Genomic DNA, 15,559 nt, shown 5'->3' on the forward strand with positions numbered 1-15,559 from the left:
GGATCCTGCCCTGCTCCTGCCGGCCACACCAGTGCTGCTGCAGGCCAGGATGGCGTTGGCCTTCTTGGCCACCTGGGCACTGCTGGCTCCTGTTCAGTCGCTGTCAACCAACACCCCAGGCCCTTTTCTGCCTGCAGCTCTCCAGCCCTAAGCGACTTCTTGGGCAGAGTCACAACACTGTTATCGCACCAGGGTAAAACCTTGATTAAGCTCTTCCTTCCTTCAAGGTGTTGCTCACTACACAGCCACTTCCTGACACGAAGTAATTTCAGCCTTTCATAGACTGTCAACAAAGTACTTAAAAATAATATCATTTAATCACCTCCAGAGCACGCCTGACTGGCACTGGGCTGCAGCCCTCAGCCAGGGGATGTGACGTACACCATTTACCACATCGCTTTCATGAGGCTATTAGAAAGCGTCTTTAATTACCAGCTCTGCTTTAGACCCAACAATATCAGCACAGATTGTGCTGAACCCATTACATTAAAAAAAAATGAGCAAATCAAAAACCAGCACAATTTGCACCAGCGCAAGTTGAACAAAGGGCACGTAAACAAGCCATCAAAACCTTAAAAATCTCCGTTTTACTTAAGATGGGATGTGGTTCTAAGAAGGCCATCAGAAATCTCTAATGTTTCAATATCCCTGCAAAATAATCCAGCAACTCTGAGAAATTTCAAGGAACCCAACTTACTGACTTTTAATAGCAGTTCACTAGCAGGGAGGAAAAAAAACCCACCAGTAGCCATTGTATTAGAAGATGAAATAAGGAAGAGAAAGTCCTTTCTGAAGAGTGGTAAACCCGAGTGGAAAAAGGATATATTTAGCACAGACACAAGGAAAAGCAGTTTGAAAATCAAGATGACCAGGAAATGAAGTTACTCAAGGCTGAAGCTACCAGCACAGTTATTGACTCGGCTACACAGATGAGGTGGCATGGTTCAAAACGGGCATTTTTATCAGAAACTGCTGATTTTTTCAGCTACTGCACAGCAGACAGGTCCCTGAGCTAGCCCAGCAATTCTTTTTTTTTTCTGGTGGCCAGGGATTCAAACAGCAAGAACACAAAAAGTTTCTGCGACTTTAAGAAGTAGTTCCAACCAAATCATTTTACGCCCACGCTTCAAGCTGCTTCCACAGCCACAGTTATCGTTTAGGTGGAGCCAGATAAAACAAAAAGAAATCTTTAAAGCCATTTTTTTCCCGCTTAACAGCCAGGCATTCCTCTTGTTTTCAGGTATGATGCCTCAAAACCCCAATTTATTTCCAGTGAGGTGGGATTTTTACTGCTCGTTTCTCTTCAAAAGTTGGTTTTCAGTACCAGTTCCTCTGTGCATGACAAAGGGGCTGTCTCTCAGTCCATGCCATTGCTTGCAGGGAGCATCAACGCTGGTTTTACCGTGTAATTCCAGAACCAGGGCCCCAGAGATGCCGTGAGGAGGTGGATCGCGACTGTACAGAGCACAGACTCCGTAACATCAAATCTACGCGCGAGGGGGGGATAAAAAACATTGCAAAAACGTTTTCCTCAGCACTTTGCTTTAAACGGAGCCGTCAAAACGCATCTTCAGGCGCGGCGTAAAGGACAAAATCCAGACAGCCACTGCGTGGCGTTGAGAGAATTTACAGGGTAGGTCCGAGGAAGGGAATTAACGACCATAAAAAATGAGATTATTCATGAGTTAATGAAAATATTGTAACCTACATCGTGGTTTACAGATTCAAAACTCCATTCAGACCTCTGGCAATTTACAGCACCACTCCAACCCACGGGCAAACACAATCACTGCTATGTGATTGAATATTACATTTCTATTACCTTATGTTGGTGTATATTAAACAAAATTTAATTCCTTGCTCCAAGTCACAGCAAATAAAATTAATCTTCAAACACAATTCAGGACCTCTCATCTCCCTACCCCACGCTCACGTGCCCAAATGACACTGGATACGTGGATTCTAACGCTAAAGGTGAGCTCTGGACCCCTACTCAGTGGTAACAATAAATTTTTTTATAGACATTTCTTTTTCACTCCTTATAGTAAGGGATGAAAAAAAATACGCTGTAGCCAGAGCCACAGCTACCACACAAACTCCTTATGGTAAAATGCAGCTTCATTATAAAGTGTGACCAAATTAAAGCTAAATCAAACCATCCAGCTTTAAAAAAACCCAAAATATTTCAGCACTAACAGGCTCAGCCATAACAGAGACCCTGTTTACTGCAGTGCTTATCCAAGAACGCAGAGTGCTACCCAGCAACGTGCCAGCTGATGAAAGAGGCACACTGGAGACATGAAGCTCACCGCTGTCACGACGTGCAGGGCCATGCCTGGCGAGAGGGTACGCTCCATTTCAGCCTGATAAGCATTCCCGGTTTCATTATCACAGCACCTAACTTGGTATATATTTAGAAGAGGTAACATTTGGTATTTCAGGGAATACAGGAAGATAAAGTCACACACACAAACACCGCGGCTGACTCTGGTACTTTTGGACACCTGCGGTTTCTTTTCCTTTTGTTGCCTTTGTTATTTAATTGGTATTTGGTTCAGACGTGAATTTCTTAAACATTGTCTGGGATTCGTTTTATAAACATTAGCTGGGAAAGCTTAAGAGGGGGCCATGGGCCTCGGCATGTGCTTAACTCAGATACGGGCAGTGCCAGCTCTTATTCTGTGTGCTCCGCTGGGTTCCCTTGGCAAGCTGCTGAGCCTTGAGCCAATTAACACACGATTAATTAGTCATGCATGAGAATATCCTCTGGTCAGTGCTCATTTACTGAGCGGATTCCATGTGCAGCTTTTAAAAGGCCCTGTGTGATTAACCAAGCCATCGGGCTTTACAAGGGTCATCACTGAATCCAGTTTCACAGCTGAGAGGCAATTCTTCCCTTCTCCAGACAGGTGAACCAAAAGGATTTAATTCAAAAGTTGAGAGACTTCCTGAGAAAATTAACCAAGAAAACCAGGAAACGGCTCCTTACACTGAAGATTGCTCTGCCATCAAATCAATCACTGCCAATACCGCTGATATTTTATTACTTATAGTTAATATTGGGTGAAAATAAGGGAGGGTGTTTATGCACCATCCTCCTCCCCACTACACCGAGCTCCTCACAACAGCCTTGTGTAGCAAAACGCAGCAGATAGGAAAACCATCAGAAAACAGAATCTGAGGCTGGGAGGCTCAAGGGGTTATTTCTGTCAGTGAATACTCTGCGCAGCAGCGCTCTGCTCTGGGAAGGGATGGTTTTTCCATCTGTCTCAGCCGTATCTACCACGCCTGCACAGGGGATCGCTGCGGCTGGGCAACGGATCCCAAATCTGAGCACGAAACAAAGGTTTGTTTCCTTAAGGGAATCACTGCAGCAAGGAAAGAACGTTCAGCAGCACAACGCCAGAGAAAGAAGGCTACAAGTCACACGCTAGAACTCCAATTTGCTCCTTTTCAAGGTTATTACGGAGTTTAATCTGAACCCACTCATTTGTAATGCAATACAGACAGCGGGAATAAAGCGCGCTGTACTGAAGAAAGATAAGTGAACTATAACTATTCCTAAAGCTACAGAAAATGCTTCTTGAGATAAAAATAATACTAAAAATGAGCCAGAAGTATTTTTCCTTTCCTTGTTGCAATACATTTAAGATGACATGTATTTTTTTCCCCCTTTTGCTGCTCATTAATGTAAATTAAAATTAGTAGGTGAAGCACGTGGCTGTTATGCTGAGGCTGACGATTTCCCAGAGCAGTAAGAGCATCTCTTAGTGATAAAGGCAGCAAAAGCAGCAGCAGCACCTCATGGTTCCTGGTTTAATAGAAACACTGTTATGAGACTTGCGAAAGGGAAAGGAAGAGGAGGAGGAGGATCACGATGTGGAAAACCCTCCTCAGTATCCACGTCAGCCCTCAGCAATTCCAGCTGCACGAATTACGCCATAGCAAGGCACTTACACATATTTCGATGATTTACATCACAGAAATGCTGGTGCATGGCAAGCAGCAACTGAAGCACGCAGAAGGCAGCAGGTTACAAGCAGCAAAACTAACACCTACCACAAGGATACTCCAACACGTACTTCTTGCAAGCATAGAGCAATCAATTCCCCCTGACACCAAGAGAGGCTCTACTCCGCTTCAAACTTTCCTCTGCAGGTAACCAAGGTGTTAAAAGCACTTTAAAAAGTGCTGGAAAAACTCCCAAGATGGAAAGTTTTAAGCCCTGTAATCACAGGGATTGCTGCCTTATCTCCTCTCGTAATCCTGAGATCCTGAAGCAATTCCCAAGAGCAAGAACTCAAGGCTTCATTTCAGTTGCTTTCTGAAATACAAACGTATTTGCTCATTTCTCCTTTACACCTCAGCAGTTATCCTGGCAAGGCGGCTCAGAAAGTCAACCACACTAACCCAGGTTAACCAAATGAACCTTCATCCCCTCCTAAAGCACAGCCTCTTGCTTATGTGCAAGGGCTGCAGTGTCACCGAGCAGGAGTGTTCCCCCAGATTCTCCAACATTCCTCAGTAAGGGCTGTTTTGTTGGAGAAAGGAACGCTTTGGTTTTCTCCAGGGACTGTCACTCATACAGTGAAGTCACATTTTTTACTTTTCAGTTACATGAAAGCTGGTAAGAACTGATCTTTCCTCTCAGTGCTTTCTGATATGCTTTTATGAAGCGTACCTAGAAACTCATTTCCAGTTTATTGTGTAGATATATAAATATATTACTTTATTTACACATACACACATCCCCCTATAATTTCTACTATTGCCAGCTTTCCATATGCCAATGGAGAAAGGTTGGGATAAGCCAGATGATGCAATAAGTCACAGGAGAAATGCTGGAGACCATGGTGCAGCACCACTCACGTCTCACCATGTTCCTACAATACCAGACCTGCTCCCACGTGTGGTGACCCATTGGGGTTTGCCAATTCGATTTTTGTGATATGCAGCAGAAAATGCACTTTTTTTCCCAAACCAGACGTATCCCAGTTATGGCACAGCTGCACCCATATAAGACTAAGCCCGAAACAAAGCCCATTCTAGCCACAAATCCAGATAAACCAGTTACTGTGCTGAAAAACGGGAGAACAAAATATTTGGACTGCTTCAATATTGGATGTTTGCCTGTGATTCAGAATCACCTTTTTGTTTCTTCATATGCACAGCGTATCCCTGCTTTTTCATGAGCCTATTCCCAGATTTGGTGTTTGTTTTTAAACAAAACTTCTGCATACGACTGTACCCACGCCGTTCCCTGCGCTGCTGCTGTTACCGTAGTGGCTTTTACTTGCTTTGAGACACTTCCTGCTTCCTCACGGGGAATTTTTAAGCAATACTGACCTCTAGCTCTTTTTTGGAGCTATTTAACCAGCTCCAGTTGCTTTTTGAAAAGTTTGCATCAGCTGCCAAGATCTAATAAAATTCAATGATCATTTAAAGGTGGAGACAGCACAGGACCTCGCTGCTTATTCTACAATCCTGGAGTAGTGCAGTTGCCAGTGGGAAGAGAAAGAACCAGCACAGTTCAGTAATTGGGCACAATTAAATTAACAGTTTTCTTACTCCACCTGCAGCACTCCATAGAAATTTAGCAGAAACGATCCCAATTTCTCCTTCCTCAGGGTGAGGGCTCCTGCTCTGCAGAGTCGGATACAAAGCAGGCTCTGCACAGCTCCAGTGACTTGCCAAGGCTGGTACAGCGACAGCACACACGAATCACTCTGTTCCACAAGCATACATTGCATTTGACACACCAATTTATCTTATTCCTTCGGGAAGACAACGGTCTTTTTCAGCAAGCCACATTGATTATGCACTTAACTGTTTGTGTTTGAGCTGTGTAAGGAGTAAAATATTCATCTCACCCTTGAGCAGTCTGCTGCTCTTCTCGGAGCCGTTTCCAATTTGCTTATTGAGTTAATCTCTAACGAAATGCAATTTCTTGGACATAATCTCATCACAGAAATACAGTAAGTGATAAGCAAGTGTACGCTCTTTCCTGCTGCTTTGGAACGGGAGGCAAGTTAGAAACGCTGACACATTTCCTACAGCGTCACTAATTTTCACAGCCCCCTGGGTGCATTTTTGACACAGTTACTACATAGGATACACGGGCAGGAAAAAGCTACTGTGCACTAAGACCCTTTTGGCTCCTTTCAACAGCCGTCTCCGATTCCACTCACTCAGGAGGAAAAATACCTAAGCCTGTGTGCTCCAGTGAGCCTGAAAGGGTGGACAAAATAGAGACTTTTTTCAGTTTTATGATTGGTGAAGTGAAAGCCTCAGAAAAAAACTAATATCAAACAGTGAAAGTCAATTAACTGGATAAATAACCTCAGGTTTTGCCATAGAAATGAACGTCAGTTTACAGCAGTCTATTAACTTTGTGACACAGGGCACACGAAGAAACAAATATGTTTACTACACAGTGCTGTTTGCTGCCTGAACTAGTGATAAATACACATTTGTGTGCTTGCTGCCTTCTCTAAATTAGCTCCGTATTGATGGATCCTCAAGTTCTCCTCATGGAAGGCCATGCAGAACAATCATATCTGCTACAAAACGCTGCCACCAGAATTTAGACTCCTCACAAAGGCAAAAAAAAGCAAAAGTCACAGGCAATACCAGGAGTAACGTGCACATCTGTCAGGAGAAAAAATGCAAATGGGGTGGTTTTGACACTCGCATCTGTAAAGTCAAGCACATGCCAAGGTTATTTGGGTTGAGTTTTCTTTGTGTTCTTTGGTCAATAACAGGAAAACTTTAATTCTGGGGGCCCCGTAAAGTTCAAATGCAGCTGGAAGTATTCAGTATGGAGACTTTGAGTAAGGCACAAAAGTCAGAAGCCTAAAACAGCACAAGATCTGGGCTCACTTCAAAGATTTAAGTAGCAGAGAATACTTAAATAAGGGTCTTAAATACTTAAATACTGAAATAGGGGTCTAGATTTTTTTCATTTCTTCCTCCAAAAGTCACTGAAACTCGCTCTGTCATCTTACATTTTTGATACAGAAGTTTCTCAAGAGAATTTGCATTGGTGTTCTGCTAATAAGAGCTGATGGAGAGGTCCATAATTGTGTTGTTTTAGCAGTAGCTATCAATAAATAGCAATAAACTGTAAAGAAACGGTGCGTGTTGGAGCATTGTTTCAAAATCTCACACCAACTAAGGACAAATTGCAGAGGTTTTCGGGTGCAAAGTCATTCTGCAGTGTATTTACTTGCAATATATTTGTTAGCTTGCAAGATCTATGGATGGAAAGGCAAAATAAACATACATCTCCACGTGAAGGCTGGTGAATCACCAAATCCATGTGTTCTGCTTCCCCACCCACCCTCACCCAGCAATAAGCAAGATTTTTAGCTGTTGACTTTCTCAGCGTTGCAACTTTGGTCCCATTTTGGACAGAACCATGGTCTATACTATCGAAAAGGGATTCAGAACTTTAAATTGTAGGCACAACATCAATGAATACGCTGCATTTTAAAAGTTGTGGTTAACAGGGAAGATCAACTCTACCTCACCACAAGTAAAGCAAAATGAAGAGAGAGGCAGTTAACTGAATACTACAGTCAGACTGCCACCATCTGACAAAGCATCGTGTTTTAGGGAATGGAAAGCCAGATACTTTGCCTGATTTATTTAGGTTTCAGTTACATCAGAAATAATATGACAGAAGGACATTTTACCACTCCTAAAAGCAGCAAAGTAACTTTCAGCATTAATCACAGATCCAACAGGTAAGAGGTGCCACAAGCTCTAAGTTTCTATATGAACAAAACCAAGTTACCACTGCTTTAAGGAGCTGAACTACAACCACATCAAGAGCAACCAAACAGGAAAGCAGCTGAACTTTCAGTTTTCACTTCAGCCAAAGTACTTACATGCCAAAACGCAACGTTCCAGAGACGTAGGTCTGCCAGTGCGCGCAGTAAAACATGAACGTCCCAGCAAAACAACAAAAGAACATCCAGTCAGGGTTCGTCCCCAGCTGCACAGCAATACAAGTTCCCAAAACCACAAAGACTGCAGGAGAAAATCAGTCACACAGTGAAAAAGTGTGGATGCGGGTAAAGATCCTCACCAGAAACAAACCTAACCCAGAGGAGAGAAAATACAAAAGTATCCTAATGTGGTTTATTTCAGAGATAAACACTTCCATTTTTAAAAAGTGCAGACCATAAAATGTATATTTAAATTCCTATCAGCTACCAGAAGTCCTCAGTATCGAGGGTTTCCTAAGTTTTCTACACTTCTATTGAATTTAATAGGATTAGACAGCAAGGGACTGCAGTAATTTAAGCAACTGCAGCCTGTGGTCAGAGTTTTGGGCTTTTCTCACGTCTCCAACATCTGCTGGACGTATTTTTTCCCCCCATTTCTGAATTTTTATTATGCCATTAAGAAAACCCAAGGTCTGTCATTCAAGATTTACACCTCCCCCCCTTTAAATACATGATTGAAAAGTAGTCATAAAAATTTCAAGCATAAGAGTCTTAGAATTTAATTACCCAAAAGCACCTGATCATTCTTTTGCAATGGGGTGAAACTTCAGGCTCAATGAACTCTGCCTACCTGGGACCTGATTTTGCCAATTCTAACCTCAAACTCAGACTTCTACTGTCCCAGTGGTCAGGATCCATACCTGTCCTGCACTCGTCCTACACAGATTCAATCTAAAATAATATAGAAGAGCATCCTGACAGCTTCTTACAGCATTTTTTTAGAACCAAAGCTCTGATAAAGCATTGAATTAATCACATGCTGAGTTTTTTCTCAGTGTAACACAAGACATTCAACTGGTCAAGAGCATTGCCTGTGGAAAGGACTGAGAAGCTACACATTCAGCAATATCAGCTGTGCTTCATTAAAGAGGCATTCTCTGTATTCCAGGTTTGGTCCCTCTAATAGAGTCGTCTAATCCTCATACTTCAATTAAAAATGACAATACCTGTGGAAAGCGAATCACAGCCATGATCAAAAAGTTCTCCTAACGGAGTACTGCTATTTGTCCTTCTCGCTTGTTTTCCATCTATGGCATCCAGAGACTGGTAGATGAAAAGGCCACAGGCACAAGCGATGTATGCCCAGGGAGGTGCCTACGAAAGAAACACTCAATGAGAATAAAAGCATTTTCAAACCTCAACAAAAAAGCCAAGTTAAACCACCTTACATTCTCACACAGCTGTTTTTCATTTGCACACATTTCCTCATCACACGCATGGACCTTTGAGTCCTTGAGGTCCTTGCAGGGACAGGCAGAGGGGGTTATGACACATGAAACTTAAATAAAACGGTGACAAGAGTTACAAGCTTGGATTAATGGATACAGTGCGTTTTCTAAAGCAAGAAGCTGCATTGTACATCTGAAAAAACAAATACACATAGTTCTGCATCTGCAAAGCGTGCACAATTAAGCTCTTGCCTCGCTTCTCTCCCCTGTAGGGTTACATGTGGGTGATTTAGAAACTACAAAGCTTTCTTAGCCCCCAAAACATGCAACTGTGCCACAAACACTGAGCTCATCTTCACAAGAGCTCAGTGAAGTGTCACGTACTAAAACACCAAGCATGGGGTGTCACCAGGCTGCACAACAACGGCGCTGCAAAGTGCTCAAGCTTCCAGAGTTTAAGTTGAGCAATTACATTTTCTGAGACCTCTAAAGCTCTGCAGCACAGCACCCCACCACCAATGGGTTTTATTCCATTACCAGGTAACAGCAGCTTTGCCAAATCCGTGTTAACAACCCTTAATATTCACAGCCTGTACAGCACTTTATTGCTACAGAAATACAAATGATACCAACCCCCTGCTAGACCAAAGGCTGTAAATTAAGCTTTTTCCAGCATTTGAAGTATAAACCATCATTACCACGAGAGCCAGAGGGTTGCCATTAGTCTCAGTTTACACAGCCATACGACAGACATTATTGCATATTTTGCAGTCTTCATATTTGACACACTTCATGAAAGCGAGCATTTACGAGCAGCTCTGTTTTACAGAGCATACCAATAAAGTCCAACTACAGCCTAAGCAGCTTAATTAAGCTTCCTACCTCCCATAAAGCTCTGGAGTCCAGCGTCTTTTGGTCTACTCAACCGTGACTCATTTGTAGCACATCAACCTAAATATATTCTTTACAGCTTGCATTGTTCCTGCTAAAACAGTTCATTCTGCCTCCAAAGCCGGCACCGTGCTCTGCTTTTCGCACTGTGTCCATACAAACCAGTACAAGAAGAGAATGACGGGACAAATGCATCGCCCAAAAGCAGAGGACCACATCCAGACAAGGTTTGGATGCTATAAAATCCCATCCCAGTGGTAGCAAGAAAAACTTATCTACACAGTTGCAGATAAGTAGGCACTGCTTTATTTGCAGCGCTGGGGAACACAGAGGGCAGCCCCTCAAAGGTGTGCTCCAAAATCCATCCATTTTCACAGCTCATCTATACATTTTTAACAAAGCGATTTCACAAGTTTATAAAAATATGCATAAAATGCTCGCTTTTCATTTGCCCTTTATCACGATTGGTTCCCCATCATCACACTGACCCGTACAAGGTATTGATTTACTCTAAAGCCCACTTCTACCTAATTTCTCGGCACACAAAATTTATCCCCACCTAGTTTCTTGGCATATAGAAGCGCGACAAGAAGAGTTGTTACCTAATCCTTTCCTTATCACTTGGTATACACCTAGGAAACCACGGTACCAAGGGTCCAGCCTCTCCTCTTGGACCAGGAATAAATACTGCCAGCATCTTTTATTACCAGGTTCTACCTTATTCCTTTCAGGTTCAGGGTTTCCTAAAGTTCCTCTTTCTCTTGGCACTCCCTGTGAGCCAGGCACCTCCTGGTACATACTTTCTCTGGTTAAACTGTGAAGTATATGTATTCATTTAGACTAAATGAATATGTGCATAAGTGCTCAAACATCTACCTTATAATTAAATAGATATTCGGTTAAACTGCAAAGCACTACTTCATCTACAATAGATATTCAGTTAATTGCTTGATTCACTAAAATGTTTGATTCACTACTTTAATCAATAAAACTGTTATTTCGCCTACAACACCAGGATATTTTTACTTCTTAGGGACAGATTTGATACACAAGGTTTAAGGTATCTTTCAGCATTATGCAATTTTTCCTCTATAAGCTTTAAAAATAATATATATATATATCAGACTGCTGGCTCTTCTTTCCTAAACACTCTTTTCATTACCAGCGTAGGCGTTTCCACTTCAATATTACTTGTATCTGCATGAGATTTCACAGCTCCCTCTCTTACCTCTTAAATAAAATAAAACAAAAGTCAGGTGTCATTCCATTGCTCAGCACTTTGCTCACTGGGATCCACCCAGCCAAGCAGGCAGTAGAAATTATTTGTGTCTCATTTTCTTTTTGGCTACCAGCGAGGCTGTCAGCGATAGCGACATTCCCTTGGCTACACCTTTCATCGACAGGAAGAGACTTCTGAAACAAAGCAGAGCTAAAACCGAGCTACAAGGAAGCGACAATTTCCAGTTGAAAGCAAGAATGCTTTTAGGGGGGAAAAAATAAATAAATAAAACAATCAGTTTCTGGAATTTCAAAGCCCCCAGACAGCTACCTGACACTTAAAAAGCACGAGCTTACAGCTCCACCGCTGAGATGGCATCGTCCCCGCGATGGCAGCACACGGGGCTGCAGCACCATATGGCAAATCAGAGCAGGCTGAACGCTACCTCAGCAGAAAGTTGCCTTCTCCCTTTGGCTGAAAAATAATCTCATTCGCTTCGCACAAAGTAACTCTCAAAGTGTTTAACACAAAATAGCGCGTTAATAAAGTGGACTGCAGTAACACTGCGACTTTCTGACACTCGAAGAGTAGCTTAGTGTGTACTTCAGAAGTTTAATTAGCAACCAAAATACCACTCTAAATTCCAAATTATGCTCCAGTTCAGTGGCCTATACTGGCTGCCGAGCTGCTGAAATAAAGACAGGTTCAAGGCTCTCTATTGAACTGGATTTGAGACTCAGACCCCATGCAATACTGCTGGGAGGAAGCAGCAAGTTAAAGCCAAGTCACTCAACAAGGTCAGTATGAAAAAGGCTGCTCTGGTTATCCTCTGCTCAAACTTAATATTCACTTCTTATCTTCCACCTGCCAAATTTCACAAGTTATTGTGAAACCATCTATTGGAACAGCTCTCCGGAAGAGGCAAACATCACTCTACGTAGTAAAGTAGTTCAGATGGTTTAAAAGCTTGAACTCCTGAGACGTTCTCCAGCTATGTGACATGTAATACATCTTCTGTACCAAATGATTCGCTTTTTCAGTGCTTAGAGATATGAGCAGCTTTTAAGATTCAACACTCAAGTGACAAACCCTTCCCAGTGCACAAAAACGAAAGACAACCCTTGTGAGAGAGAACAGTCTTTGAAGCTCCTAACTTGAAATGCCTTGTAAAGGCTTTTGTACCCCTGAAACCAGGAATTACAGGAAGTTAAGGCAGTTCTCCTGAGGACAGGTCAGGAGCTTTTAGTGCATTCAGAACAAAGAATAAAACCACTGACTTTTATCCAGCCTTCTCGCAGCACAGACTGCTCCAGGAGACAACGCTGTGTTCCCACAGCTCATCACACGCTGTACCTACGGTCCTGATCTGAGCTGCCTGGAAAGACGAACTGCCAGGGCCCACACAGGGTGAAGAAAGGTGTTCCTTTATTTTAAATAAGTTGGCTTTAGTCACACCAGCCGCAGAGGAAGCAGCCGGCCTTAATCTCTCCAGCTGCACCAGCTCAGTCCCTTTTCCAAGCTCAAGTTCCTCGCCACATTACAACTGGCAGAGCCCTGCCCATCGAGTCACCTTCCACTCCTTGTCGTGCGGTAACTCTAGATTGCAAAGCTGAAGGTGACTAACCCAGGGACAAGCAGAGAAAGAAAACGGGCAAAAAACTCCACATGCCATGCAAGCAAAGCCACTGCAAATTCATTTTTTGCCCGTGTGTGCACTCAAGCCTTGTGAGGCTGCGGCTTTTGTGCAGCAGGACCTTCACCACTGCCACCAGAACAGCTGGTTTGGTACTGGACCCCGTTTCGTACAGGGCACGGTGGCCAGAGGAACCGCTGTGTCACTCAGTGAGCAGCATGCTAATCCAGAACCCCTGTGAGCTCCTTCTGCACACACAGAGGCACACACATTACAACCATTTCTAGAGATTACTTTAAATATATGAAAGCTGCAGGCTGGTCAACGAGAAAGATGAGAACCCATCAGAAAACGGTGCCAGCTGCTCCAAGATCACAGTAATCACAAGAAAAAGGTTCTCAAAGGTCCTTAACTTACCTGTTCTGTAGCTGTTGGGCAGTAATATACTAATAGCAGAGTTGTAAATATATTTATTAACAGTCCAATGATGGTGATCAGATTGGGGGCAATCCAGGCCGGAACTCTTCCAACCAACCATTCCCAGTAACCTTGCATGAGGGGTTCAAGCAGGGATCGTCCGGCACTCTGGTATTTGTGTTCTTCTAACCGTTTCAGCTGGTGCTTCGACAAGGGAGGCGTAGGCAACTGAACGAGTTTGCTTAACACGCATCCAGCGGCGGGACCGTGGCCGCAGCCCGCGGGGGATTCCAGGTGCGACTCCCCACATCGCCTCTTGATGTTTCGATGCCCGCTCATGGGTTGGGAGCCCTCAGGGTTTTTATTTGGCAGGTAGCAGCTGTTACAGAGAATCATAAGATCCTGCAACAGAAAGGGTGGAGATGTGTTGGAGGTGAAGAGCGCAAAGGAGGTTATTAAGGTTTTAAAGTTTCTAGGCGCTGCTCTAAGGAGCGCTTCTTTTGCCATCAACAAACCAAGAAGATTTTGTATTTCGATTTCTCCCTTAGAAAAGGAAGCTCTTTGGAGAATTGCTGAGGGAAAGACAGGAAACACGTGCTCTCAATGCAGTTATGAAACTGTAAGCTGCGCCTGTTTACCTTCCCCGCTGCCTACTGAAGCGAATATCCTGCAGCCACCAGCCTCAGTTTCAGCAGCAGCAGAAACTTACACCACACCACTGACTTATGTTACAGACCAAGGCACAGTCGTCCCCTCACGTCTCCCTCCTGGCAATGCATAACAGACCTATACCACCTAGGTTAACAAACAATGGCATTAAAACCAGTACAAATACAGAGAAGTCTTAAGTTAAATTGGTTTGGAGCAGCTTTGCCTCTTTGCTGAGGCTGAACGACCACCTAAAGGCAGTTGCATGCATTTTTTTTCAGATTGCTGTTCCTTATTTCGCTTTTGCTGTGGCTTTTTTCTTCTCCAAATTTAACCCAGTTCATGTGAAAGCTCACTGCCTATTCAGCTTTTAAGCTCTGCAAGAAACAAGCAGGAGCAACCAAGCTCTAGCTGCTCAAAGACAGCCTACAGACACCAGCATGGGGCAGCTCTGAAAAGAAAACACAGAGTCAGGAACAGCATTTCCAGTGCTAACAAGGACCCTTGCAATGTTTCATCTCCCTGGAAGGCAGATGATCAAAACCACTTAACTCCCCACGCAAACTAAAGGAGAAGCAGTAGAGAAAGAAGACTAAAAAGAAAAGTTTGCTACTTATCCACAGGAAAACAAATAACCAAACAGAAACGCAACTAGTTGTGAAGTCCAGGAGAATGAAGGCTGAGAGGGGAAGATGGCAGCTATCCCTAAAGCCATGAGCAACACACGGACCGGGGAGGGAAAATAACCTGCCTAAATCAAAGGCCAACACTGGCGCAAGAACAAGCGCTCTCATTTCCACCCTTCACAGCTTAATTAAGGCAATTTCTGACAGTGAAAAGCCAGCCTCAGAAAGCCCTGGGAGCGGGAGGAGAGGAGAAAGCAAGCACACAGGGCCTTGCTTACACAGGAACTCGCGAAGTTTGGGAGCAGACAGACTTGCACCCATCTGTTTATCAGGAAATCAGACTTAGTCACCTATGAGATCCCTGTGAGTGTTGTCCTGGATGATCAGAAAAATTAGTTCCAATACAGAAAGAGAGCCACTTTTCCTCTTTTCCTGAAGGGTTGCGTCCCCCCACCCCTCCGGGGTTCTCAACCAACCAACCCAAATGCGCCTCATCCTCCAAAACAAACAACCCCAGACCGTCCAGCTCCCGCAGGACTTTCACCCGGGCCTGGCTGCTCGTCAGCAAACACCCAGGAGAGAGGAGGGAGGACAAGGGCACCTCTCGGACGTACCAAATGCTTCGCCCCTAGCCCGAAGGGAGCAGACCCCGGAGCGGCCCGGACCCACCCGCAGCCAGGCCGGGTGGGGGTACCCCAGCCCCCAGCACAGGCCCAGGCCCGACCTCAGGGGCCTCCCCTCTCACCCACACGACGTCCGTCTCCTTCAGGGACCCCGTCCCGCCCTTGGGAGAGCGCACAGAACCGGGAGAACAAATCCCCTTCCCTCGCGTCCCAATCGCCACCGGAGAAAAACCCCAACATTTACCTCAACCTCCCCGCACCGGGCGGCGCTTTTACGCCCCTTTTGCGACGGCCGGAAAGGAGGTGGGAGGTGGCGGCGGGGCG

The 15,559-nt window shown here is 44.2% G+C and overlaps 1 protein-coding gene across 1 annotated transcript; it reads right to left on the reverse strand.

The window, feature by feature from the left end:
• Positions 1-1,402: 1,402 nt before the first annotated feature.
• On the reverse strand, positions 1,403-15,525 carry LOC104534848 (choline/ethanolaminephosphotransferase 1-like; the record flags this gene model as incomplete). Its single annotated transcript, XM_010190046.1, has 5 exons — positions 15,480-15,525; positions 13,339-13,740; positions 8,957-9,104; positions 7,890-8,031; positions 1,403-1,487 (listed from the first exon to the last, which is right to left on the reverse strand). Coding segments are annotated over exons 2-5 (771 nt in total), but the record flags the coding sequence as incomplete, so codon positions are not given.
• Positions 15,526-15,559: the final 34 nt, after the last annotated feature.

The sequence above is a fragment of the Mesitornis unicolor genome, unplaced genomic scaffold (assembly GCF_000695765.1).
Source record: "Mesitornis unicolor isolate BGI_N332 unplaced genomic scaffold, ASM69576v1 scaffold16590, whole genome shotgun sequence".
Lineage (NCBI taxonomy): Eukaryota > Metazoa > Chordata > Aves > Mesitornithiformes > Mesitornithidae > Mesitornis > Mesitornis unicolor.